Source organism: Sorex fumeus, unplaced genomic scaffold (assembly GCF_029834395.1).
Source record: "Sorex fumeus unplaced genomic scaffold, SorFum_2.1 ptg000227l, whole genome shotgun sequence".
NCBI lineage: Eukaryota > Metazoa > Chordata > Mammalia > Eulipotyphla > Soricidae > Sorex > Sorex fumeus.
In genome coordinates this window covers 136810-164682 of record NW_026606284.1, presented here as the reverse complement: position 1 = coordinate 164682, position 27873 = coordinate 136810, and the positions used below count along the sequence as shown (strand labels likewise).

The window sequence follows — 27873 nt, the reverse complement described above, 5'->3', positions numbered from 1 at the left end:
TCAGGGGGATGTTGGGGGATTTATTTAATTTTCTGAAATGGGGCAGTTGGCAAATACGTCTGGGAACCTCTTATAAAGGAACATATGAAGGTTGAAATGTAAAAGGTATGTGTATACTGTGGATGGGTTGGAAGGGTTCGTGTTGTGATGAAAAGTCTTCTCCCAAGCAGTCACAGTTATCATCACCCCATCCACATCACCGTAGGCATTCTCATGTTTCTGCGAGTGTGCCTGTGTCATACCATTTGAGTTATGGTAGTTTTGTGAGATGGTTTAAAAACCAGGATTCCTCGTACTTTGTTCTTAGTAGTACCATTGGGATTGTTGGAGGACATTTGGGGTTCCGTTTGAATGATAGGGTTTGTGATTTTCGAGCCCTGTGTATAACGGAAAACCCAAAACCAAAATGAATATAGAAGAAAAGTACCTCAAAACGACAAAGAACGTAAATGACAGTCCCACCCCGAGCATCATACTTGATGGTGGAAATATGAAGGCTTCCCTCTAATGTCAGGAATACAAGAACTGTCACAACCACACTTCATAGGGTTCCTAACAAGATTGTTCCTTTCCAGAACAGTACCACTAATTTGGAATTTCTTTATAATGGTGAGATCAGAGTACAAGGAATCAAACATGTTTTTTTAAAAATATATTTTTATTGAATCGCTGTGAGATAGACCCTTCCAAAGCTTTTCATGATTAGTTTCAGCCATACAGTGTTCCAACACCCATCCCTCCACCAGTGTACATTTTCCATCACCATGTCCCCAGTTTCCCTGCCCTGACCACCCCCCACCCCCAACCTGCCTCCATAGCAAACAAATCTCTCTCTCTCTCTCCACCCATCCCTCCCCTTTTAGGTGTTGTTGTGGAATCAAATGTGTTTAAGACATCAGAGCAAATGGGCACTGGTGGAGGGATGGGTACTCGAACACTGATTGAAATGTAATCACAAAAATTTGTAAGTTCTGTAACTGTATCTCACGATGATTCATTAAAATAAAAAAAATTAAAAGACATCAGAGCATTAGGTTTGAATCCTTAGAGTAAAGTGGTTCAATGTGATAATATTGGCATCATAGAAAAGAAATCATTTTAAAAATTTTTTTGGCTCTTTGGATCATGCTCAGAGATGCTCAGGGGTTACTCCTGGCACTGCCAATTACTCTTGGCAGTGTTCAGGGGACCTTATGGGATGCCAGGGATTAAACCAGGGTCAGCTGTGTACAAGGCAAATGCCCTGCCCACTGTACTATCACTTTGACTCCAATTTAAAAATTTTAATGGATATAAAAATGAAATTAAATAAATTATGAAAATATGGTAAAATTGGCATCATATGTACAGAATTTATCAAAAAGGTAAGGTAAAGGTAAGGTAAAGGCCCTCCCGTTGATCATCGATTTGCTCGAGCGGGCCCAGTAACGTCTCCATTGGAGACTTTGTTGTTACTGTGTCTGGCATATCGAATACTCTCGGTAGCTTGCCGGGCTCTCCTAAGCCAGGGATTGTGGGTTATCAAAAAATACTCTGGAAAAATTGCTCCAGAGACACTCCTGCCTTGGCACTCAGGATTACTCCTGGTAGTGCTTGAGAGACCCTATGGGATGCTGGGGATCAAATCCAGACTGCTGTGTACAAGACAAATGCCCTCCCTACTGTCCCATCACCCGAGGCCTGCAGTAGAGAATATTTCACTCCAGAGATTCACTGCAGTAGAGAATATTTCACTCGAGAGATGAGTGGGGTGTATAGAATAAATACTGAGCACACCAGTATTTGAGGAACTTTCTCCATAATCTCATCAAGAAGAGAAGAAAATATTTTGACTCTAAATATCTTGTTGTATCCACATACCCCAGGCACTCAATGAGCCTTTCATTAAACAGACCAGTTGTCACAAGACTCATTTTCTACAATCCTGATGGGTGCAAGGTCACTTGGGTGCAAGATCACCTTGGTGTTTCTCTGTCTCTCTTCAGTTATGTAGATGAATGTAAGCTCACACACACCTTCACATGCATGCATGTGCACACGTGTGTGTGCACACACTCACACACGGACACATTCACCAAGTCTCCCAGTCAGTTGCCTTCCCAAACCCTTTTCCTCTCTCCCAGACACACCTTTGTGTGAGGAAACTCACACAAAGCATTGCCAGGTTCCAAAGTCATAGATTATCATTATATCATCATTATCATCATCATCCACGAGTTTCTATGCAAATTTCTCAGAAGACATTTTTCACACATCTTTCAATAAGCTCAGGCAAGAAACTATGAATCTTGCCAAATAATTACCCCCCAAAACCCCATTATTCTCAGAAACAATGATTGAAGGTTTCCTGCCTCCTCCTTTACCTGTAACACTGTGTAATTCTTTGAGGTTGTCAGAAAGTTCCATGGGGGGCCTGAAAAGTGTTTCACAGAGTGTACCCCACATGGAGTCTGCCCTGTGAAACTCCAGGCTGATAATCATGATGACTTCTTTTCCTTTTCAGGATCATAACATTGAAAGCTATTGCTCAACTGTTCATTTTGGGCTGTTCTTGGGGTCTTGGTTTTTTTTATGGTTGAAGCAGTGGGAAAGACAATGGGGCTGGTTTTCACCTACATCTTCACAATCATCAATGTCCTGCAAGGAGTCGTGCTTTTCGTGGTACATTGCGTCCTCAATTGCCAGGTGAGGCTTCTTCCTTTGTATTTTACCAGTTGAGTCCCAGAGATTAGTGGGCTTATTTTCATATTTTTTTTGTTAGAAAAGGAGGGTTGGGCCACACCCAGAGGTACAAGGCGGGACTGCTCCTGGCTTCAACAGTATCTAAGCCGTCTTCCCACAATCAAGGCCATCCCAAAATATCAGGATAGGGATCAGAGAAGGAATTTGAAAACCATACCGGAAAGATAGCACAAGGGTGGAGATACTTGCTTCGTATGATGCCAACTCTGATTTCCCAGACATCACACATGGTCCCCCGAGCACCACCAGGAGGACCTCTGAGCACAAAGCCATTATTCTCATCATTACCGTCAGGACTATAATCATTTCAATGATCACTACCATCATTCATATCACCGTCAGCATCCTCTCCCCATAACTTCCTCATTTTCATGTTCACCATCTCCTTCATCAGCAGCATGACATTACCTGTGTCTGCATCATCGACACGTTCACCTTCTAGAGACTCTTTGTGTCACCTGACACGGGTCAATCAATGCCTTTTCTGCCACAGAGGCAGCAGAATGTAAATACAACGCACCATCGCAAGCACAACCAAGGTGATAGAGAAAACCAGATGAAGCACAGTAAAGAAAGGTGCGGGTCCAGTGATTGGGAGCCTCCTGTTTTAGACTCCTCTCTCCTCAACCAATCCCTGCGTGTCACACAAATGTCTTGTTTCTCAGGTGCGCATGGAATATAAGAAATGGTTGAGTGGCGTGAGGAAAGGGTCGAAGATGGAAAGTACCGACATCTCGAGGTCTACTACTCACACCAAGATGGTAAGATGCGATCTGCTTGCTGTGTAAATACTTATTGGAACCCATTTCCAGTGCTCCCAGAGACTTCCTACTTCCCTGGTCTAGATAAAAAAGATTGAAAAAAAAATTTTTAAGGGTTTGAGTGATAGTACTGGGTAAGTCCTCGCAAGCCACATGCAAGGCAAACACCCTACCCGCTGTACTATTGCTCTGACTCCTATTTCTTTTTTAAATCTTTTTGAAAAAAATTTTGGTTGTTGGGTGACACCTGACAGTGCTCAGGACTTATTTGTGGTGGTACTTCCCAGTGGAATGCCAGGGAGTTGAACCCGGGTCAGTCACATGCAAATAAAACACCCTACCTGCTGTACTATCTCTCAACCTCCCACTTTTTGGAGGAAGATTCTTATTATTTATTATAGAATGCGCAGCTTTGTAAGGGTCTATCTCACAGTGATTAAAAAAATCTATCAAAAAACAAACCAAAGGGCCAGAGTGATAGTACAGTAGGTAGGGCATTTGACTTGTAAGCAGCTGACCAGGATTCAATCCTCGGCATCTCATATGGTCCCCTAAGCACCTCCAGGAGTAATTCCTGAGTGCAGAGCCAAGAGTAACCCCTGTGCATTGGTGGGTGTGACCCAAAAAGAAAAAAAAAGGTATCTAAAAAACTCCAAAAAAAGCAATTAAAAATCAGTTCCTACAGAAAAATTTCCAACTCCCTTAATATATTTTTTCTCTAACCCCTTTAAAATTTCTTTCAAAAATTTAAATTTATTTTATTCTAAAAATTATTGTTTTTTGTTGTGATATGTTTACAATAGAATTAATATTCATCGGTTTGTTGTAGTACTTGCTCCATACTGTCATGAGAAGATCCAGTATCCCCAAAGCCCTTATGTTATACCTAATCCAAGGAATTTATTTATTCTTTTTTCCCTTTGTTCAGTATTTTGATTGATTTTTATTTTTTAATTGAATCATCATGAGCTACATAGTTACAAGCTATGTAGCTACAAGTTGTTCATGATTTTCAGTCATACAATGTTCCAGCACCCATCCCTCCAACAGCGCACATTTTCTGCCACCAATGTCCCCAGTAAGGGGTTCATTTCTTTTCAACTTTTCTCCCTCTTCTTTCTCCCAATCAGGAGGAAGTCGGGAAATCATCAGAAACGGTTCAGCGATCACCCATCAAGTCAGCGCAAATACAGTCTGAGATTTATACTGTCGCTGTTTCCTGGCAAGCAACAAAAAATTGATCAACTGTGACTAAATGTGACTAAAAGTGACGCAGATAAATGTCACTGTCCACGTTTTCTGTGACGACGAATCATGACATATCCACATGCCCCTAACCCTCATTTTAGCTTCTATATACAATGGAAAGACTGTGTGGGAGGTGCCAAGACCCAGTCATTGGTAGAATATTTGCTAATGAAATGCTCTATGTTCCAATATTTTGATTTGTTCCTGGTCTATACCAACAGTAATTGGGTGACCAGGTGATGAAGCCCATGACCCTTTCATGCAAAGCCTGAGCTTTTCAACCTTTGAGTCCCTTTCCCCATTCCAAATAAAATATTTTTATGATCAAGGGAAGGGGATTTTCTTCTTCCAGCCACTGCCAACCGTGCCCAAGATTTATTGGCTGAAAAAGGGATTAAGCACATGGTTCTTTGCATCCTTCTTGCTACAACTTCAGCTTCTGAAGATTTACTTCACTGCATCATACAATGCCTCCCCAAATAATAAATGTTTCTTAAAAGTGAGTTACATTTTTTTTTGCTTCTTGGGTCACAACTGGCGATGCACAGGGGTTACTCCTGGCTCTGTACTCAGGAATTATCCCTGGCGGTGCTTAGGGGACCATATGGAATGCTGGGAATCAAACCCAGGTCAACTGCGTGCAGGGCAAACAGTGCTATCACTCCAGCCCAGTGGGTTGCATTTTTTACTGTCAAAATGCATCACCATTCTCACGTAGAAGATGTCATTGGGAAGCAGTTTGGGGTCAGACTTTGAGCATCCCCCCCATCGATTTTGTTGTTGTTCTGGGGTCATGTGCAGCAATGCTCAGGGGTAACTCCTGGCAGTGTTTAGGAGTCCATATGGGATGCTTGGATCGAACCAAGGCAAACTCCCTACCAACTGTACTATCACTCTGGCCCCGTTTTTTTCCCTAAGATTTTTTTAATCACCTGTTGAATTTTTCAAAGCTATTCTTTACCCAGAGCATATGTAATTACTTTTTTTCTCAGCAGCTTCTTGAACTTCTTTTTGAATCAATGCTCTCCAATAAAGTATGCTCTTTTATGGTGTGGTCTGGCCTTATTTCTTTTGTCTTTCCCTGTCTAATCCTGTCCTCCTTCTAAAGTGTTAGATACTTTACAAATGTGTTTTGTCATTAGAATTGACTTTGTTAGCAGACATATTTTAAAACTACGGCCCTACAATATCAGCTGAACAACTCCCCTGTATGATCTCTCCAGCCCAGAAGTGGATGCTTATAAAAATATAATCCATAGTTCATGAATCCAAAATTAGTTTATTTCATGGAAAACAACCTAAATCAGAATATATATTTTCATAAATAATAAACAGATTGCATGAGGAAATAAATGATATGTTTTAACTCATGATGAAAGTATAGAATTCCTAATGGTTGTTCCCCACATGCTTGGGCTGAGCTTCATGCATGAGGGAAGTCTGACAAAACCCAGGAAATACGGAACTTTGTGACCTTGGACTCTGGTCTCAACAGGACTGGGAGCAGAGAGCCACTGCCTATTTCCTCAGTCTCCGCTGACCCAGGGGTCACGCCCATAAGTCACCTCCTGCTGGTGCCAGATAATCTTGTCATCGGCCACCATCCAGATCACATGGCTTTTTCTCCTGGAAGGGAGCCACATGACAGCCTCCAAAGCCATGCCACCGGACTCCACGCCTGGCTGTTTCACTCGGGGCATCCCAGAGTGGGGCAGGTGAGAGCCCTCCCTGCCCCCCCGGGACCCTGCCCTGGCAGATGAATACCTCCAGAACCCAAATACCTCCACGCTCAAAGCCGCTTCCCACATACTCAGGCTGAGCCTCATGTACGAGTGAACATATTCCTGGAATGTGTGTCAGCATTTGCGGCAGCACAAAACACCATAAGATACTCCCTACCCTTTGTCCATAAGTACCACATACATTTGATGGGGTTCAAATAGTAGGCAACACATCATACAGGGAAATGTATATATGCACATATATACATATTTTCATATATATATGAAAGCTCACATCACTCAACCTTTAACAACATGTCAGTGATATTCTAAAGAATGTTTTGGGGCTGGAGCAATAGCATAGCGGGTAGGGCATTTGCCTTGCACGCAGCCAACATGGCCCACCCAGGTTCGATTCCCAGCATCCCATATGGCCCCCCGAGCACCGCCAGGAGCAATTCCCGAGTGCATGAGCCAGGAGTAACCCCGGAGCATCGCCGGGTGTGACCCAAAAAGCAAAAAAAAAAAAAAAAAAAAAAAAAGAATGTATTAAAGGCTCCTGCCAAAATACAACAATCTTCATACTTGGTTCCTTCACAAACTTCACCATCCTCACACTGATTCCTATATGGATACTTTTTGGGAGCATTTTCAGCTGTTTTTCATAACAGACAATACAAAATATGTTATTTCGGTTGTGCTTTGGGACAGGGGTTGGGGCTTGGGATGGAAATATCCCAAATTTGGTGGTGGGAAGTGTAATGGTGGTGGGATTGGTGTTTGAACATTAAATGTAATCAAATATTATGAACTACCTTATAAAATAAAAAAATAAAAAAATAAATTCCTAATGGTGGTTTTAGAACTCTGGAAGGAAGAAGAGATGCCAAAAAAAAAAAAAAAAAAAAGATGGATTCACTTGAGTCCCAATGTCTTGGGAAAAGAGAATCATTAAGAAATACTTCCTGCATGTCCAGAACAGATTTCCATGGGGGATCCCGAGCTTAGAGGCAGGAGGAGCAAGACACAGACGTACCTAATGAGCAGGTAGAGGGACCTTTAAATATCTCCTCATCTCCTTTGTCCCACACCTGTGCACAAGGGTGGGGAGGGCAGTTTTATTTGTTGGTGTGCATTCCTCACTCTGGCTGGGACGTTGATGTTTCACTCCTTCCTGCTCTCTTGGCTGGAGCCAGACCCTCCAACTCCATTATCAACTATTGGATGATGAATTCAGGCTTTCACTTGGAGACCTTCCGCTCAGAGTTCCCATCCACCAGGTGAGCTCAACACCTGAACTGGGGAGAGTGAGAGGGAGAGAATGAGAGAGAGAGAGAGAGAGAGAGAGAGAGAGAGAGGGAGAGAAAAAAGAGAGAAAGAGTTAAGAACATGGAACCCAGTCAGCTGAATCCTACTTAGCCCAGAGGTAGGAAATTGTTGTATTGGCTACTTGATTTATGAATGAATACATTTAGCTCAATGGTGTCATAATTTTAATGACTTGGAATGAGCTTTCCTTTTTCTCTATCATTAAGTTGTTAGCATGATAGTAAAGCTGGAACTGTGTTAAAATGGCTGAGTTAAAAGTGTGCTTCTCAGTTGGGGGAAAAGGGGTGATTTTGCCAAACAAGGAACTTTGAGCAATGCCCAGAGATATTTCTGGGTGTCCTTACAGAGGAAGGTCGGTTGCTCTGAATATCCTTTGTTGGACAGGAGGAAAAGCTAACCCAGAAATTCAGCAGAGATAAAGTGTTTGGAGATTTATAGACTCTAGTGCTCATTGTCTCCAGGTATTTTCAATGTTTCTACCAGGGAGTTTCCCTTTTGCTGCCAGTAACAAAATTCCAACTCCAGGGCCAGAGCGATAGGACAGTGGGGAAGGTGCTCATCTTACACCCAGCGAACCCAGGTTCTATCCTCAGCATCTCCTGAGCACTGCCAGGAATGATCCCTGAATGCAGAGCAAGGAGTCAGTCCTAAGCACTGTCAGCTGTGTCCCCCCAAACAAAACAACAACAAAAATTCTAGCCCCATCAGATTGACAGCTCTTGAAATCGGTCCCAGGTGAATGTGGGTGTGAAAGACACTGTTTGAATTCTCTTAAAAGAATTTATTGGGGCTGGAACGATAGCACAGTGGGTAGGGCGTTTGACTTGCACGCGACCGACCCAGGTTTGATTCCCAGTATCCCATATGGTGCACCGAGCACTGCCAGGAGTAATTCTGAGTGCAGAACCAGGAGTAACCCCTGAGCATCGCCGGATGTGACCCAATAAGCAAAATAAATAAATAAATAAATAAATAAATAAAAGAACTTGTCAATCTTCATGCTTGTATTCACCGTTTGGACTTGCCTATTATAGGTATTTAGATCACTGACCTTTTAAAAAATACAAATCACATTTTGGATACTTTCTACAGGTGATTGCTTCTCATTTGAGATTTGGAGGGGGGATTAGTGATAAATAATTTAAAAAGATAACACCAGGAGAGCTCACAGGGTTAGCACATCCTTTACATGCCAAGAACATGGGTGGGAGCTTATCCCTGACCCTGCATCAGTCCCAGAGCACCACTGGGAATGAACCCTGAGATGGATGTGTCCCCACAAAACAATGGAATAAAATAAAGCCCCAGGGGCCAGAGCAATAGTCCAGCAGATAAGGGGCTTGCCTTTCACGCAGCCGACTTGGATTCGGTCCCCAGCATCCTATATCGTCCCCCAAGCACCACCAGGAGTGATTGCTGAGTGCAGAGCCACCCCTGAGAATTGATGGGTGTGGTCGAAAATAAAAAACAAAACAAACAACAAAAGTCCCCCAAATTTAATTTAATTTAATTTGAGTTTCTCGCTTCATTTGATTCTTAGTTTTACTCTATGTCATATTGCATATGGAATCGTCTAGCTGTTCCTATAAAAGCTTACTCTTACACTAGAATTTTAAGCAACCCCTCTGAATTTTTGGAAGATGTCTGAAGGAAAGCACCCATTTCCTCTTTCTACAATGAGGTAAACATTTTTTTAAAACCTGATTTCATTTTATGATGCAACATTTTACAACTCAACTGAAATTGTACATTTCCATATTCGTAAGGTCCGTATTTTTAAAATTTCATCAGAAATAAGGGTCCATCTAGAAAACATTAATGCTGCTGTCTTCACGGGACAAATAAGAACCAAAATTTACATCCGTGGGTCCTGAAGATTTGTGGGAGGCTTCATGGTGCCATTTCCCTCTTCCTTAGAAGCCCCAGCCACAAGATGAAGCTCGAAAATGCTTCACAAGCACCAGACTTTCTCCTTCAAGGTTTTCCATCAGAACCAGAATTACAGCCCATAATCTTCGTGCTTTTCCTGTCCATGTACCTGATCACTATCTTTGGGAACCTGCTCATCATCCTGGCCGTCATTTCCGACCCCCACCTTCACACGCCCATGTATTTCTTCCTCTCCAACCTGTCCTTTGTGGACATTGATTTCACCTCGACCACCATCCCCAAGATGCTGGCCAACATCCAGATGCACAGCAAAGCCATCACTTACAAAGCCTGCCTCACCCAGATGTACTTTGTCATACTCTTTGCAGTGTTGGACATCTTTCTCCTGACTGTCATGGCCTATGACCGCTTTGTGGCCATCTGCCATCCCCTGCACTACACCGTCATCATGAACCCCCAACTCTGTAGACAGCTGGTTCTGGGCTCCTGGGTCACCAGTGCCTTAAATTCCTTGCTGCACTGTTTGATGACCTTACGGATGTCCTTTTGCACAGATTTGGAAATCCCGAACTTTTTTTGCGAACTGAAACCCATTGTCCAACTTGCTTGCTCGGACACCTTGATCAATAACGTGGTGATGTATTCTGCGGCTGTGGTGGTGGCCGGCGGCTCCCTGGTGGGCATCCTTTACTCCTACTCGAAGATCGTCTCTTCCATTCTCAGGATCTCCTCAGCTCAGGGCAAGTATAAAGCCTTTTCTACCTGCGCCTCCCACCTCTCTGTGGTCTCCTTATTTTTTTGTACTGTCCTAGGAGTATATCTTAGCTCTGCTGCAACCCACAATTCACTGTCAAGTTCGATCGCCTCCGTGATGTACGCTGTGGTCACCCCCATGCTGAACCCCTTCATCTACAGCCTCAGGAACAAGGACATCAAGAGGGCCCTCAGAGCATTGCTGGCCAAGGGGTCCACAAAAGTGCAGGGGTCCTAGCCCTGCATCCCTGACCACAATAGGTGAGATCAGAGTATTATAGTAGAAATGGTGATTGCGTGGTTCTACTCTAGAAGAACTTGTTCTGGGTTTCCTGGAATTTCCATTTCTTGTTTGTTTGGTTGTTCGTTTTGTGTGGAGGCCACACTCAGCTGTGCTCAGGGCTTACTCTTAGCTCTACGCTCAGGGATCACTCCTGGCGATGCTCAGACCGTATGGAGTGCTGGAGATTGAATCCGGGTCAGCTGTGTGCAAGGCAAGTGGCTACCTGTAGGATAACACTCTTTGTCCTTCCTCAGGTAGCTTTGGTTTGTTAGGCCACACCCATCTAAGGACACTGAACTTGTAAGCAATGTCCTTTCTTTGTGGACACAGGAAGACAGTTAATATTATGCTTTGTAACTTGGGAATTGATTGACTCCGAATAATATTTACTCCTGGGCGTCTGATTTCTTGACTCAGTTGCCCTTAATTCCTAGTACCCCAAAAGCAGGGTCCCGACGAGGGACTGAATGGACCCAGGGCAAGTGATGAGCTACCCTGGCATTGGAATGGGCCAGGCCAAAGAGCCACGATACTCAACTATAAGTTGAGGGCATGATCATGGACAAATGCTGTCATGATCCAAAAGTAAGTAACGACGAGACTAGGACCCTGCTGGAGCTAGGAAGATTAACCTGGCCTGAGGACTGCGGAATGTATAGTGAGATATTCTCAGGAAGAACCAAACTAAGTTTATATCTCTTACTGTGCTCATACAGAATGACATTGCCAGAAACATTAGAAGTAGATTTATTACAACTATTTAAGTAGATTACTGAGGGAAGAACACACCCTTGTTGGGATCCCACCCTTGATGGATCTCCTAGTAACCTGGAGTAATCTCTGTAGATGAGATTTTATCCTTGAGTTAATCTCCTGGAGGAGTGGTCTTACCTCTCTTTGTTGATTCGTCAATATTCAACCCACCTTTATGTCACCGCCTTATGTGACTGCTATATAAACTAAGACTGTAAGCTCGGGAGAGGAGAGTCAGAAGGAGAGAGCTCGGGCTCCCGAGTTCCAGAGTCAGAGCGAGAGGGGCTCAAGCTTGAGAGAAAGAACAGCCGTCCTGATCCAGGCACACACAGGGCTCAAGAGCACCGAATGTAGGCGGTGAGAAAGAGCCATCCAGTGAGCCCATGAACACACAACCTTAGGCGTGATAAGATTTTACAGCTACCCACTGTCCTATTATAGTCTCAGACATCTTATTATGACATCTCATTCCTACTTTGACAAACTGGCAGGCTACCGAATGTAGCCTGCCCACACGGCAGAGTCTGGCAAACTCCCCGTGGCGTACCCAATATGCCAAATACCAGTAACAATGATGGGTTTCATTCTCCTAAAGAGCCTTGAATATAATCTCAGGGCTAGGATGAAGGAGACGTTACTGGGGCCTGCTCGAGGCAATTGATGATTAACAGGATGATCTGTGATCTGTGATCACTGTCCTATCATTTTGGCTTGTAAGGAATTTCCTTTTCTTTCATCTCAGCACCAGCCACTTTGTCCAGGAATCGCGCGGCTAAATTTCTCTCTCTCTCTCTCTCTCTCTCTCTCTCTCTCTCTCTCTCTCTCTCTTTTGTTCCCTCATTTCCAAACACAAATGTGAATGATTTCAAGATCATCCTTTGCCTAATGTGGCACCTTGGGATTTTGGAAATTCCATCATTTTTTAAACCAAAAGATTTACAATACAAAATGGTTTTTATTTTATTTATTTTATTTTTTTGCTTTTGGGGTCACACCCAGCGATGCACAGGGGTTACTCCTGGCTCTGCAGTCAGGAATCACCCCTGGCAGTGCTCAGGGGACCATATGGGATGCTAGAAATCGAACTCGGGTTGGCCACATGCAAGGCAAACGCCTTACTCGCTGTGCTATTGCTCCAGCCCCACAAAATGTTTTTAAAATTTACTTCAGATAGAATTGTAATGAGTTTTACTAATGATAATGCTAATGGCAACAAGCTCCGCTTGATTAAATCTATGTAATGTGATCATAGAAAAAATCTGGACTTTTTCATCCTTTTGGCTAAAGTTACTGCGTATGTCATTATCTGAGTGGCTCTTCCCAATAAAGTAAACTTTATTAAACTAGTGAAATTGGTAACTTGTGCCTGGATTTTACTACTCTCAGGATGATTTGTTACCTTTCTACTTATTTTCCACCATGCTAACTGTATTTACTGGCAAAATGACGATCAAAAGCATGCCTTCCAGGGGCCAGAGAGATAACACGGCAGGTTAGGCACTTGCCTGGCACACACCTGATCCCTGGCATCCCAGAGGGTCCCTGGAGTACTTCCAGGAGAAATTCCTGAGTGCAGAGTCAGGAGAGACCCCTGAGCAAAGGCCAAACCAACAAAAAAGCATGTCTTCATCAGAGTCCTTCTTGCAAGAAAACAGTTTACAAATTAATCTAATAGAAAACTAAGTTCATTTGAACCCAAAGTAAACATGTAAGCCCTAATTAGCAACAGCATTTGAAGGATCCCTGGTGTGTTTTTGTGCAGCCTCTCAGCTGAGTGTGGTGGATTGATGTCCAAGCATCAAGGAGAATTTGCATATGGCTGAAAGATAGATAGACACTTCAGATTTGTCGTGAATTAGTTTCCTTTTCTCTGCTCAGAAAAAACTCCCTTGTGTTCTTTCCTATCATCTATTTTTGTCTCTCAAAGTCATTATTCTCCTTTCTAAAATTTTTGTAGCCACCACTAATTGATTACGAATGAAAACTCCATATTTCCACTGCAGAAGTTCCTTAGGTCCTAGAATCTTTGCATCTTCTTGGTCCAATAACACATAGCTAATCTGAGTTCCTATTCGTGTCTGTGGAACAAGTTCAGTTGTGCTTTCACACACACATTTATGTCCTAGCCTCCTCTCCCAGAGGTAACTACATTTGTTTAGTTACTTAAAAGGAATCCTAATAAGACTCACTGGTGCCGTTGTCAAAAACAAACTGAAATAACGATGGAGGTGTAAAGACTTTTTTAAAACATAAGAACAAATGTCAAGGAGCAGCCGATTATTATTATTATTTTAATTTTTATTAGTGAAACACCATGAGGTACAGTTGTAGATTTACAAATTTTTGTGCTTGGGTTTCGATTATACAATGATCAAGTACCCATCCCTCCACCAGTGCCCATTTCCCACCACCACGGATCCCAGTATTCCTCCCACACCCATTCCTCCCCCATCCCACCCTGCCTCTGTGGCAGGGCATTCCCTTTTGTTCTCTCTCTCCTTTTGGGTGTTGTGGTCTACAAAAGAGGCATTGAGTGGCAATCATGTTCAGTCCATAGTCTACTTTCAACGTGTATCTCCCTCCTGGGAGGATACTCCAAACACCCTTTATTTGGGGAACAGCCGATTATTGCTAAGTGCCATTATTCTGTCCTTCATGAGTATTCTACCAGTTAAAAAATGGCTGCTTGTGGGGCTGGAGTGATAGCACAGCAGGTAGGGCGTTTGCCTTGCACACGGCCGACCTGGGTTCAATTCCCAGCATCCCATATGCTTCCCTGGGCACCACCAGGAGTAATTCCTGAGTGCAGAGCCAGGAGTAACCCCTGTGCATTGCCGGGTGTGACCCAAAAAGAAAAAAAAAAGGCAGCTTGGATAGGATGTTAAATATAATGGACCTTACATGGTCTGCCTGCCAGATGCTGTTCTCCACCCCGCCCACATGAGGTCAAGGAAATGAATGTGGGGGTCATGAAAACTAGGGAGCAACGAAGGTGCCACAACCAAAAATTAATCCACAGTCCAATGGGTTGTGAGTATGAGAAGTTTCTAGCAGCCTTCATGCCTGTTGTATTTCTCAGGGCAAAGTGGGGAAGCTTAAGAATCCTTGGTTGGGGGTCTGGTTGGCGGTCTGGTGCAGGGAAGGCATTTGCCTTGCATGTGGCTGACATGTGTTGGAGCCCCAACGCCTCATAGGATCCCCCAAGCACCACCAGGAGTGACCCCTGGGTGCAGAGCCAGGAGTAAGCCATAAGCCTCGCTAGGTGTGACCCAAACAAAAACAAACAAAAAATAATAAAGTAAATAATTGTAAATAAACGAAATAAATTAGTAATTGGGGAACAGGGAGGGGGGCATAGTCCGTGTCTCAACACTTGGATTGCGTTTTGCTTTCAAGACATGGACACTTATGAGAAGATACCAAACTCTTGCATTTCAGGTGTTCGTTGGGCACTGCGGTTTACAATATTGTTAAAAATGAGAGGGTCTCATGCAGATTTTACTGAAGAATGGGGTTGTAGGAGGACGCGGAGTGGGATTCTGCCTTGATTCTAGGAGGCAGCACAGGGCACAGCAACACGGCTGACTCTTGGAGGAAAAGAAAAACAATGGTTTTAAAGAGGCATGTGGAAGTGTGCGTGTGTGCATGCGTGCGTGTATGCGTGTGTTTACGTGGTTTGCGCGGCTTACGTAGTTCCCTTCCATGTAAATGCTTCTTCATGAATAACTGATATCCGATGAACCTAGAAAGAAACTGATGTTTCTTTGTTATATATCTGCCAAGGGGGCAGGATGAAGGATCGGAGGGACCCAGGGACTCTGCTGGTGGGACTGGAGTTGCAACATCGTATGCCTGAAACAATTCTATTGTGAACAACTTTGTAAATCACTGTGTCTTTATTAAAAAATAAGTACATGTATATGTTTTGTTTGAGTTTTGGAGGCGTTGGGAGGTGGGGGGGTAGCACAACTGGCACAACCAGAGTTTCTAAAGGCTGAGTCCTGGCTCTGTGCTTAGGGATCATTCCTGTAGGGGATTGGGGAAGAATATTTGGTGTCTGGGATCAACTCAGGTCAGCTGTGTGCAAGTCAAGTTCTCTACCCACTTTACTGTTGTTCCAACCCCTCTGTATAGATTTTTTTAAATAAATTGGGAACACTCTAATAAAATAGTTAGACCACAAAATAATCTTGGTCTCTCTTTTCTTTAATAATTGATTTGTCAAGGTCATCATGAAGACAAAAATTATATTTCCTCATAGAATGCATGCCTATATATATTTTTTGTTAAGTTGTTTAGTTAATTTTTGTTTGGGGGTCCACACCCAACCATGCTCAAGGCTTTCTCCTGGCTCTGCACTCAGGCATCACTCCTGGAGGTGCTCAGCGAACCCTATGGTATGTTGAGAATTAAAACCAGGTTGCAAGGCAAGAGCCCTCCCCACTGTCCTATCGCTCCAGCCCCCAAATGCCTATAGGTTTTTAAGTCAGAAAACCCCCAAAAGTAGTTAATTCAGATTTAGGGGCAGAAATCAATTGATACATGTTCGATGCTTATGAAATAGTTTAGAATGAGGTACTAATCACTGGAAACTTGTGGCAACCTTCCTATTGGTTTTGTCGAAAGCGTCATGCCACAAAGAATTATCATAGGGATTCAGTTCATCTTGTTGAGTTGGAAGAGAAAGAAAATTCTTGTAAGACTCCAACTCTTGCTCTAAAAAACTCAGGGACCTCCCCAAGACAGGCATATTCATCAAAGATATGGAGGAAAGATGTGATTGTTGGGTTGGGGATCAGGAGTGGAGTAAATAATTCAAGGGGGGAAATGTTTTAAAATTTGAATACATATGAGCACCCGGCAAGCTACCGAGAGTATTCGATATGCCAGACACAGTAACAACAAAGTCTCCAATGGAGACGTTACTGGGCCCGCTCGAGCAAATCGATGATCAACGGGAGGGCCTTTACTTACTTACTTTACTATGAGCACCTAATGTCTTGGGAAGAGAAATATGAGGAAACATTTATCTTTCCTGTCCACATGAGTTGTTCACAGGGCAATTGCATGTTTAGAGACTGAGAGGGCAGGGAATGCGTCCTAAGGGAGGTAGATGGAGCTGTAAATATATCTGCAGTTCCTTTGTTGCAGCCTGTGTCATGGGAAGGGATCTGGGTTTGCATTTTGTTGTTTGGAGTTCTAACTTCCTCTGCGAGACTTATGTATCACTCCTTCATTCCATCTTCTCTGGGAACTGATCATCCCTCACCAGCATCTCCCAGCTGAGAGGAATTCAGTCTTCCCATCCAGGTGATTCCCATAACTGAGTTGACCCTCCATTCCAATGTAGAGGAAATGAAAGGGAAGAACAATGGCCTGTGGTCAATTGCAGTTTTCTATCTACACCTACAGAGACACTTGCTTGTGCTTGGGTGCTTGGTGGATGAACGGAGTTAGTTACCTCCTTTCCTGAAGAGTGTGATTGTGCTGCTGATTCTTTTTATTTAATTTAATTTAATATGTCTCACCTATGATTAATCAATTTTTAGGTATAAAGGTATGTGGTCTATTAATTTTTTAAAAATTTTATTTATGTTAAATGAAATCAGTGAGATACACAGTTACAAAGTTGTTCATCATTGGGTTTTAGGCATATAATGTTCCAACACCTGACCCTTCACCAGTGTACATCTCTCACCACCAATGTCCACGGTTTCCTTCCTCCCCTCCCCTCTGTGGCAGGCACTTCTCTCTCTCTCTTTCTCTCTCTCTCTCTTCTCTCTCTCCCATTTTGGGCATTGTGATTTGCAATACAGACACTGAAAAGTTACCATATATACACCTTTATCTACTTTCAACACTCAGTTCTTGTCCAGAGTGATCATTTTCAGCAATTATTGTCATACTGTTCCCTTCTTTACCCTAACTGATCCCTTTTTAATGAAAAATCATCTTCCGGATCATATCACTGTGGCCATATCAAGGCTAGGTAAACGGTGCCAAGACTGTGGAATACAAAGGAAGGAGGAAAATTCGGGACATCGGTGGTAGGAAATATACACTGGTGAAGGGATAGGCGTTGGAACATTGTAGGACCGAAACTCAATCATGTTCATCTCATAGTGATTTAATAAAAAATATTTTTTCAAAGCGTGGTTCTACCTGGCGGAGATTCTGCCAACATGAGGACATGAGTCTAGAAATGTTTCTGGCTGCCACATTGAAGAGGACTTGGTGGGGGTCTGGATTTCCTGTTGGACACAGAATGGAGTTTTGCCTATTGAGTCTTTTGTGCCAGATTAATAATCCCTGATTAGAGGAAACCATTATTTGTAGAATTTACAGCTGCCTCTTGGTTCTTTTTAAATCACGTAATTCTCCACCTTACTGAGCAGTTCTATTGCTACAAACTTAACACTTCCAAACCCTCAGTATGACTACTCTTTAACCTACTTTCAACCCATTAGATGTAAAATAGATGTCTTGTTGTTTTATATACCACCATTTGTTTAGAACGTCTTTGCTCACCATTTCGATTTGCTGTTATTACATACACATATACTATATCAGGAACCATTTCTGCTCAGTTAGCTTTTCAAATAAATGACTTCAACAGATTATTGGTCTTCATTGACCTCTGGAGAAAATTTATTGCCAAAACTGTAATACATTTTATCTCAATACATCTGTCTCCCTACATTTATGTTTTTTATGATTGATTTAAGTTTTGGACAGTTTTGTCCTCTGAACACTTGCACGTTGTTTCTTTAAATAGATGTTTTTAAATAAATGTGTTGAGGTTTTTTTTTTGTGTGTGGTTGGGGGCTTTTTAGGTCATATCCAGTGATGCTCAGGGATTACTCCAGGCTCTGCACTCAGGAATCATTCCCGTTGGTGCTCAGAGGACCATATGAAATGCTGGGGATTGAATCTGGATTGACAACATGCAAGACAAATGTCCTCCCCACTGTACTATTGCTCCAGCCCCAAATGTGTTGATTATTATTATACAGAGATGGTCATTTTGCAGTTTTTGCAAGATATTTGATAGCAGATTCCAATGTATTTTTTCAGGTATAGAGTAATTTCTGCTAGATTTTATTTTACAACACAATTTTCTCCCATCAGTTAAACACAAGTTTACTATATCATTTCCTGTGGGGCAGAATATTTTAAAAGTTTTCAATATTATAGTAATATATGTCAACGAAAATTTGACTGTTGAATTGTCAATCCAAATCAATAGCAATGAATTATTATGGATATATATTTTTTGTTCAATTAGTGTCTGATTTTGGATGTAATTTTGCTTACAGTACTGAGAAATTACTTACTTAGAGGGGCCAGAGTGATAGTTCAGTGGGTCAGGTACTTGTCTTCCACATGGCCAACTCCAGCACCCCATATGGTTCCCTGAGCCTGCCACAGTAATCCCTGAATACAGAGCCAGAAGTAAGCCCTGAGCACTGCAGGGTGTGGCCAAAAAAACTAAAACAAACAAAAAAGAAAAAAATGGAAAAAAGGAAACATTTAGAAGTACTTAAAAATTACCAAGAAATTACTCACATTGATCTGCATTGATTTCTTTCATGTGCTTAAATTTGCATCTGAAGATGCACACAGGTCTCTTTCTTCTGTTGAAATTTAAAATTTTCTAAAAGTTTCTTTTCAATAAGGAATACTTTGCTGTCTTGGACCACACATTAATATAGCAAAGACAGGAGAATGAAATAAATATGTGTGTGGCTGCAGATATCCCTTAGATATCACGATGTGAAAAAGAGATTAGTGTGGAAGGGGGGAATTCACGTGGAGGGGTCAGTATTGAGAGAGTATGGTCTCAGTAGGATATTGCCTATGACATAAAATCTAGAACCTCAACTAGGGCGTGCCTGTTGGAGCAGGCAAAAACAGATCAAAACCCAAAGTAGGAGAATAACGAGGATGATATGCTGCACATGGAAAGAGAAGGTGCTTGCTGATCTCCTATGGGACCACACAACAGATAATACGTTAATTAGTGATAGACGAGCTTCAGAAAAACCAAGTCTTCCACGACATAGAAAAACACCCAACTTTTGTTGTAAAGGGCATTGTTCATTCCGTGATGTGTGATATGTCTCACTACTTTTTCTTTTGCATATGCAATATCTAAGATGTTTGACACATCGTCATATCACTTCTCAGTCATCTGGATAAGTTCATTTTTGTTTTTCTATTGTGTTAGCTGAGAATCAAGGGAATATAATTGGCGTTGGATCACAGCCAACAATAAATTTTTCATCCTCAAGGTGTTCTGGAGAACAAATTACTAGAGCTTTACTTCTTCCTCATTTATTTGATCTGTTCCCTTTCTCCCTTATTGTTGATTTGTTTACTCTGTCATTGTGAACTTTTTAAGGGTTGCTTCCAAGACATAGCTGGATATGACTACCCCAAAAAGGAGACCCAATTTAAAAAAAAATTTAGTGGAATGCCTTATAAAACTTCAGACAACCACTTCTACGTTAAGTAGGAGAAACCCCATAGATTTGGCGAGTTTTATTCACCCCTTTAGTAGTTAGTATGGTTGGAAGTAAGACAGAGATGGAATAACGCCACGTGGTTCTTTTGCTGCAGACACGTGTGTCTGAGTGTGATGGTGAAGAGAGTTCATGGTCAGACTCAGGCTACTTGGCTTCATACATTTCAAAGTGACTCCTCTCTTATAGGTTCCTGAAAGAATCCCAAGAAGGTATTAGGAAGGATCTGTTTTCTTTAATTCCCAGGTACCTTTTCAACAAGATTCACAAAGGATCAAGTAGAGGATTGGGGAAGAGATCTCTGCATCTTGAGGTGTCAGAGAAGCAGACATAATAGTTCACTCCTCTACCTCGAACACTCTTTTCCATTTCTCCCTCTTCCTCAGTCACCTTGTATCGCTTCTTTGATTTGAATGCCCCAAACACCTTTGTAATTGTTTCATCTCCCTGCCAGACACAGAGGCACAGAAATCAAGTCTTTCTGTTTCTCTATATCTCTCTGTCTTTATCTCTGTCTCTGTCTCTCTCCTTCCCTATTACTAAGATCTCTGGAACACTGATGTACATACCTGAATATGCTTGGGCATTGATCCCAATGCTGCTTAGAGGCTAGGAGTGTGCTGGGGATGAAATTCAGGGCTCTGCTAACAAGGTCTGGACTCAGCCCATTGACCGTTTCTCTGGCCATAATATCGTCATGTAAATACCAGTATGTTTACAGGTCTTGCCTACAGATCCATGACAAATCAAACATATTCTTCACTCCCTACTTTACCACACCTCCCCACTCGCATTTTCCTCACACAATCTCTCTCCACTAATACGGACCAACATTCTGCCTCGTTCTCTCTACAATATTGAATCATAGGAGACTTTCGTGATCATAGCCCTAGGCTCATCTTGCCAAAAACATGGTCAGCAATCAATGGGCAGGCTTGAAATACAAAGACATGCTCTCAGTAAATATGCAATGAGCACGGTCACTTGGGAAAAATAAAACATACATAGGATGAAGTAAGTGTCTACGCAAGAGATGACATACAAGATCTTACCCAAGAAAGATGCCATGATCATGTGTGTGTGTGTGGGGGGGCGGGTAATGACACAGAGCTTCAGGGACAGAGAGCAGCTTCGAGAATTCAGAGTCTTGAAACCAGTCTTGCAAGTATTAAAGGAGATTCTTTAGATGACAAGACGGGGGGGCAGTGGGGGGGGGGCTTGAGTGATAGAATAGCAGGTAAGGCACTTGCTTTGGACGCAGTTGACCCGGGATTGATCCCCAATATCCCATAGGGACCCCCCAGCCCCACCAGGAGTTATTCCTGAGTGCAGAGCTAAGAGTAAGCTCAGAGCACAATTGCTGTAGCCCCCTAAACAAACAAACAAACAAACAAACAAGACAAAAGAGAACCATAGTAATGGAACAACAAATAATCTGAAGTCATCAGAACTGAAGATTTTGCTCTAGAACTTAGGTGGACGGTGGAGAATATGGCGGGGGGGGGGGTGGTCTTTAGGATACGGGTAGAGGAAAGAAGGCACACTGGAAATGAGTGTGGGGTTGGAATGATGCATCCATAAAAAGTATAACAGTGTTGTAAATGCCAGTACCTCTATTATTTTTTTAATGAATTACTGTGAGAGTCTCCTGCCCCCGCGCCTGGCTTTCCTCATCGAGGCCCCTTGGAGGGGGGATGGTTGAGTTTCTCTCCCCCCCCACCCCCACCCCGAGCAAAGCCCCAGCAGCTGAGACCTCTCGAGCCAGCCATGACCATGCTGGGACCACTCTCCACACGTCCGGATGGGCCTCATGCATGAAAGAACTGGCAGAGGACCCCAGGCATGCGGGTCCCGGGGCTGAGGTCTCCAAGCCTACCCTGATTGGGACTGGGCCTTCTCCAACCAGACCCCCATCTTCCAGTAGGTAGGCATCACACGCACCAGCTGCAGCCAGCGCCAGGTTGGTCCCATCAACGGACAAGACGCAGAGACTATAAAACCCAGCTCCCGGAAGACACCTTATCTTATTTTTCCTTTGGAGAACCTGGCAGGCTACCAAGAGTATCCTGCCTGCACGGCAGAGTCTGGCAGACTTCCCGTGTCGTACTCAATATGCCAAATACCAGTAACAATGATGGGTCTCATTTTCCTAATCCTGAAAGAGCCTTGAATATGGCACTTTTTAAAAAATCTCAGGGCTAGGAAGAAGGAGATGTTACTGGTGCCTGCTCGAGGAAATCGATGAACAACAGGATGATCGTGATCGTGACTGTGAGATAGTTACAGACTTACAAACTTGAGTGATTACATTTCAGTCATACAGTGATCGATTCATCCCTCCACTGGTGCCCATTCTCGACTACCAGTGTTCCCAATATCCCTCCCGTCACCCCCACTTCCTCTTCCCACCCCTGCTTCTGTGGCAGGCACATTCCCTTTTGCTCTCTCTCTCTCCTGTTGGGTGTTATGGTTTGCAATACAGATACAAAGTGGCCATCATGTTTGGTCCATAGTCCACTTTCAGCATGCATCTCCCATCCCGAGCGAGCTCTCCAAGCATCATTTACTTAGTGGTCCCTTCTCTATCCCAGCTGCCTTTTCCCCCAGCATTTGAGGCTGGTTTCCAAGTCCTGGAGCAATCCTCCTGCCCCTTACCAGTTATTTTTAAAAAGGAAATAATACAATTAAATTTTGGTATGCAAAACCAAATGGGAGTCATCAAATAGGTGAGTAACATCGGTTTATGTGAAAATGTGTCATGCTATTTCCTGCTTTCTTAGAGGCTGCCTCTGCAACATGAAGCTAGAAAATGATTCACACACTGCAGAATTTCTCCTTCTGGAATTTTCTGAAGACATAGAACGTCAGTCCCTCATATTTGTGCTTTTTCTCTTCATGTATCTGGTTGCTGTCCTTGGAAACTTGCTCATCATCCTGGTCACCATCTCCGACCCCCACCTCCACACACCCATGTACTTCTTTCTCTCCAACCTGTCCTTGGTGGACATTGCCTTAGTCACCACCACTGTGCCCAGGATGCTGGTGAACATGCAGACACAAAGCAAAGTCATCACCTATAAGGAATGCCTCACACAGATGTATTTCGTCATGCTCTACGGGATGTTGGACGTGTTTCTCTTGACCGTCATGGCCTATGACCGCTTCGTGGTCATCTGCCACCCCCTGCACTACACTGTCATCATGAACCCCCGCCTTTGTGGGCTGCTGGTTCTGGGCTCCTTGGTCCTGAGTGTCCTGCATTCCTTCTTAGAAAACATCATGGCACTGCAACTCGCCTTCTGTGGAGATGTGGAAATCTTACACATTTCCTGCGAACTCAAACAGTTGATCCAACTTGCCTGTTCTGACACCTTACCTAATAACGTGGTGATGTATTTTTCAGCTGTTCTGGTGGGTGGTGGCCCCCTCGCCGGCATCCTTTACTCTTACTACAAGATCATTTCCTCCATATGTGGAATCTCCTCCACTCAGGGCAAGTATAAAGCCTTTTCCACCTGTGTGTCTCATCTGTCGGTTGTGTCCTTGTATTACTGCACAGACCTCGTGGTCTATCTGAGCTCTGCTGCTGCCCGTGGCTCGAGGCTAAGCTCAGTTGCCACGGTGATGTACAATGTGGTCACACCGACGCTGAACCCCTTCATCTATAGTCTGAGAAACGAGGACATCAAGCGGACTTTGGAAACTTTCTTTGTACACAATAAAGAATTCTCTAGAACTAAAGAGTTCCCATAATAGGTGGGATCGATGTCTCGGTGTCAGACGTTGTCATTATTTTCACTGACTATTAGAATTTTTTTCTCAGAAATTACTCCTGGCGGTACTCAGGGAACCATATGGAATGTTGGGAATCGAACCTGGGTCGGCCACTTGCAAGACAAGTGCCCTACCCGCTGTGCTACCTCTCCTGCCTCTCATTAACTTCTTTATAGATATAAACGTGCTCTCAAGTCGTGGTGGTTAGTTCCCTACACACAAGACTTTCACTTTATTTCAGCATGGGCGTGTGCTGAGTGCTCTGTGGACTTAATTCCGTCCACTTGGTTCATGGCTCTGCGCTCAGTGCTCATCGTCATGAATGACACACAGTGTCCAGCCGCAGCCCTATTGCTTGAATGGATGAATTTATGAAATTTTGAAATATGTTCCGAGGTGATCTCGCTAGTCACCAAATTAAGTTCTAACCAGTTACTTTTTCTCCTCTGATGCACACTGGTCAATAATCTCTGATCTCTCTCCTATCCCCAGAGTGAGTTTCTGACCTTTTTCTGACGATTCTTCTTCTTCTTCTTCTTCTTCTTCTTCTTCTTCTTCTTCTTCTTCTTCTTCTTCTTCTTCTTCTTCTTCTTCTTCTTCTCCTTCTCCTTCTCCTTCTCCTTCTCCTCCTCCTCCTCCTCCTCCTTCTCTTCCTCCTCCTCCTCCTCCTCCTCCTCCTCTTCTTCCTCCTCCTCCTCCTCCCAGGTGTTCCTCTGGCTCTGCACTCAGGAATTACTCCTGGTGTTGCTTGGGGGTTCCATATGGGAAGCTGGAAACTGAACCCAGGTTGACCGTGTGCAAGGCCCTACCCGCTGTGCTGCCGCTCTGGTCTCTTTCTGACCTTTTTTAGGTCAATAAGTGAATTCTAACCACTTCCTGTCCACATATTCTACTTTTTGGAATAAAGTGGTACTGGGTTATCCAGCATTTCCTCCCCCACCCCAGTGTTGTTTGGACTAGAGTGATGGGTTAAAGACCCAGCAATATAATGAGTAGAGACTATCTTTTTTTTTTTTTAAAAAAATAAGTTTTGTTGAATCGCTGAGAGATACAGTTATAAATTTGCATGAGGAGTGATAGCACAGCAATAGGGCATTTGCCTTGCGCGCAGCTGGCCCGGCAGAGCTGGGTTTGATTCCTTCACCCCTCTCAGAGAGCCCGGCAAGCTACCAAGAGTATCTTGCCCGCTCGGCAAAGCCTGGCAAGCTCCCCGTGACGTATTCAATATACCAAACACAATAACAACAAGTTTCACGATGGAGACGTTATTGGGCCCGCCCAAGCAAATCGATGAATAACGGGAGGACCGTGACCGTGACATTAAAATTTTTTTAAAGTATACAAATAACAGATTTTATTTGGAAGTTCTAAGGAAGGAGAGAGAGAGAGAGAGAGAGAGAGAGAGAGAGAGAGAGAGAGAGAGAATGATGTGTATAAGAGAGAGCATAGGTTTCTTCAGAATGAGAGCAGGCCTCAATGCACATCCCTACATTAGATACGAGGTTCACATCTCAAGAGGGGGGGATGTAGGTGACACCTATGCTCGGGCACCATGTGCACCTGGCAGCAACACGTGGGCACGGGCAGCACATGGGCTTGGGCAGCATCTGTGCATCTGGATATTGGAATTTTTCTCTTTCTAGTTCTTTCTTGGGATTAAAATCTCCTTGACCTCAACTTCCAACAATGCATGCAATTCTTCTTACTTATCTTCAATAGTTTATTTAATTTAATTTTATTTTGCTTTTTGGGTCACATCTGGTGATGCTCAGGAGTTTCTCCTGGCTCTGCATTCAGAAATTACTCCTGGCAGTGCTCAGGAGACCCTCTGGGATGCCAGGAATTGAACCCGGGTTGGCTGCATCAAGGTAAACGCCTTGCCTGTTGCACTATTGCTTCGATAGTCTTGTTCGATGGTTGTTCCTTTCTAGCTTACTCCTTGATTTTCAACCACAAACCAAAAAAAAAAAAAAATTCCAATAGAGACAGCATGTACTTAAAAGCATTTATGATATTACTTTTTTTTTTACAGTCTTTTAAGATCACTGGGTCTTATTTTCCTTATTGAGAGCTTATCTTTTGGTTTGTTGTCTAGAAGCAAAACCAAGTGGCTAGAAAAAGTAATAATCAAATATGTGTCTTAAAGGGAAGCCTTCTTTGCACTAGAGGGACTGAAATGACCTCGGAGACATAGATGACCTTAACTATAAGGAAGTTAAATTTTAAATCATTTATTGAATTAATCATTTATTGAATTAATCATTTATCATTAATCATTTATTGAATTAATATGCAGGGAAGCTCTTTTTCACATTGTAAAACCTACTCCTTGGAGAATTAAAGAATTTAATTCTCCTTGGAGAATTAAAGCCCACACATAAGGAAATTGAAATACATTGATAAAGTATTTATTAACACTTTGATACTCGATAACTTTTCTTGAATTTTCTTCATTTTTATTGCTATCCAAATTCTAGATTTCCTGTAGTTTTGGCGTGATTTGTTTTGCTTGCTTTTTGCTTTTTTGGGTTACAACCAACATTGCTCAGGGGTTACTCCTGACTCTTTACTCAGGAATTACTCCTGGCAGTGCTGGGGGACCATATGGGATGCTAAGGATAGAAGCTGGGTTGGCCACGTGCAAGGCAAATGCCATCCTCACTACCCCCTAATTTTGTTCTTTCTATTGCTCTAATGAAATTCCTCCTCCTCCTTCCTCTTCCTTCCTCCTCCTTCCTCCTCCTTCCTCCTCCTTCCTCCTCCTCCCTCCTCCTCCTTCCTCCTCCTCCTTCCTCCTCCTTTCTCCTCCTCCTTCCTCCTCCTTCCTCCTCCTTCCACCTCCTTCCTCCTCCTCCTTCCTCCTCCTTCCTCCCTCCTCCTCCTTCCTCCTCCTCCTTCCTCCTTCTTCCTCCTCCTCCTTTCTCCTCCTCCTTCCTCCTCCTTCCACCTCCTTCCTCCTCCTTCCACCTCCTTCCTCCTCCTTTCTCCTCCTCCTTCCTCCTCCTTCCTCCTTTTCCTTCCTCCTCCTTCCTTTCTTCGACAGGTTGGTACTCAGTCAGGGCTTCCTGCTGGTCCTACAGTCAGGGATCATTCCGATAGTGCTTGGGGACCCTACGGGGTGCTGCAGATCGAACCCGGGTTGGCCACATGCAAGCTGGCTCCCTGTCCACTGTCTTATTGCTCTGGCGACAGTGATGGAGGTAAAACCGACACTGACCACGGTGACCATACCTGCGGCATAGCCGATCTCAAAGCGGCCCTGAAAAGTCAGGCTGACACTCTGCCAACGAACCTGGATGTGGAGAAAGACCGGCAGTGGAGGCAGGGACAGTGGTGGTGGGGTTTGGTCTTGATCAATGCACTGAATTCAGATCTCTTCGCAGATCTAGGCTTCGAAGAAGCTCCTTTTTCTTCATGCAGAATCTTTGTTACATCAGAGTGTCATGTTAGCTTGGTCACTATGGTAAACAGTGGTGGCTGGTCTGTTGGACAGTAATCCTCTTAGCAGCTCAGACCTGTGCATCTGCTTACCCTACAGTGGCAACGTTTAGGGCTGTTACTGACTCTACAATAAAGTCCATTCATAATGAATGTCAGTGTTTTCCCAGTAACAGCATCTTTGTTTTTCCCTCTGCCCCTGGATATGGGAGAAGAGAATCTCCCTCCCTCCAGAGCTAGAGACTCCTTTATTGCTGCTCTCTGTGTTGAGCTCTGCAAAGGTTCCATATGTGAGAAATGGAGTTGGTTGCTGTGCCATGGGGATGGCTTGCTCTCTCGGCAAGCCTGGTAGGAGTTTCTTTGTTGGAGACACAGTGCAGCGGGGAGGGCGCTGGCCTGGCACGTGGCCACCTCAGGTTCGATCACTGGCATCTCACGGGCCTCTCTTGAGTAAATGGATGTGACCCCAAAACTAAAAGGCAGAGTTCCCAGCCTCTGTTCTCTGAGCTTCTCCAAAGAACTTGCTGCCTGTCCACCCCATTCCTCGTAGCGCACGGAACTGTAATGAATCTCTTTCAGTTTTTCCTGGATGTTGGCTAATTCAGATGAGTTGCAGTGAAATGATTGTCACCATGAGTTACACCTAGTTTATAGGATGG

General features: G+C 43.5%; 2 protein-coding genes across 2 annotated transcripts; both read left to right on the top strand.

Moving 5' to 3' along the window:
- Window positions 1–9734: 9734 nt before the first annotated feature.
- LOC130017865 (olfactory receptor 7A17-like) lies at window positions 9735–10682 on the top strand. The gene has a single exon (XM_056108633.1). It carries the CDS (start codon window positions 9735–9737, stop codon window positions 10680–10682), a length of 948 nt encoding a protein of 315 aa, XP_055964608.1.
- A 12116-nt stretch (window positions 10683–22798) lies between these two features.
- LOC130017864 (olfactory receptor-like protein OLF4) lies at window positions 22799–23755 on the top strand. Its single transcript, XM_056108632.1, has one exon. It carries the CDS (start codon window positions 22799–22801, stop codon window positions 23753–23755), a length of 957 nt encoding a protein of 318 aa, XP_055964607.1.
- The last annotated feature ends 4118 nt before the right edge of the window (window positions 23756–27873 follow it).

Coding starts and splice junctions, on each gene's coding strand:
- LOC130017865 (XM_056108633.1), top strand. CDS start 9,735: ATGAAGCTCGAAAATGCTTCACAAGCACCAGACTTTCTCCTTCAAGGT.
- LOC130017864 (XM_056108632.1), top strand. CDS start 22,799: ATGAAGCTAGAAAATGATTCACACACTGCAGAATTTCTCCTTCTGGAA.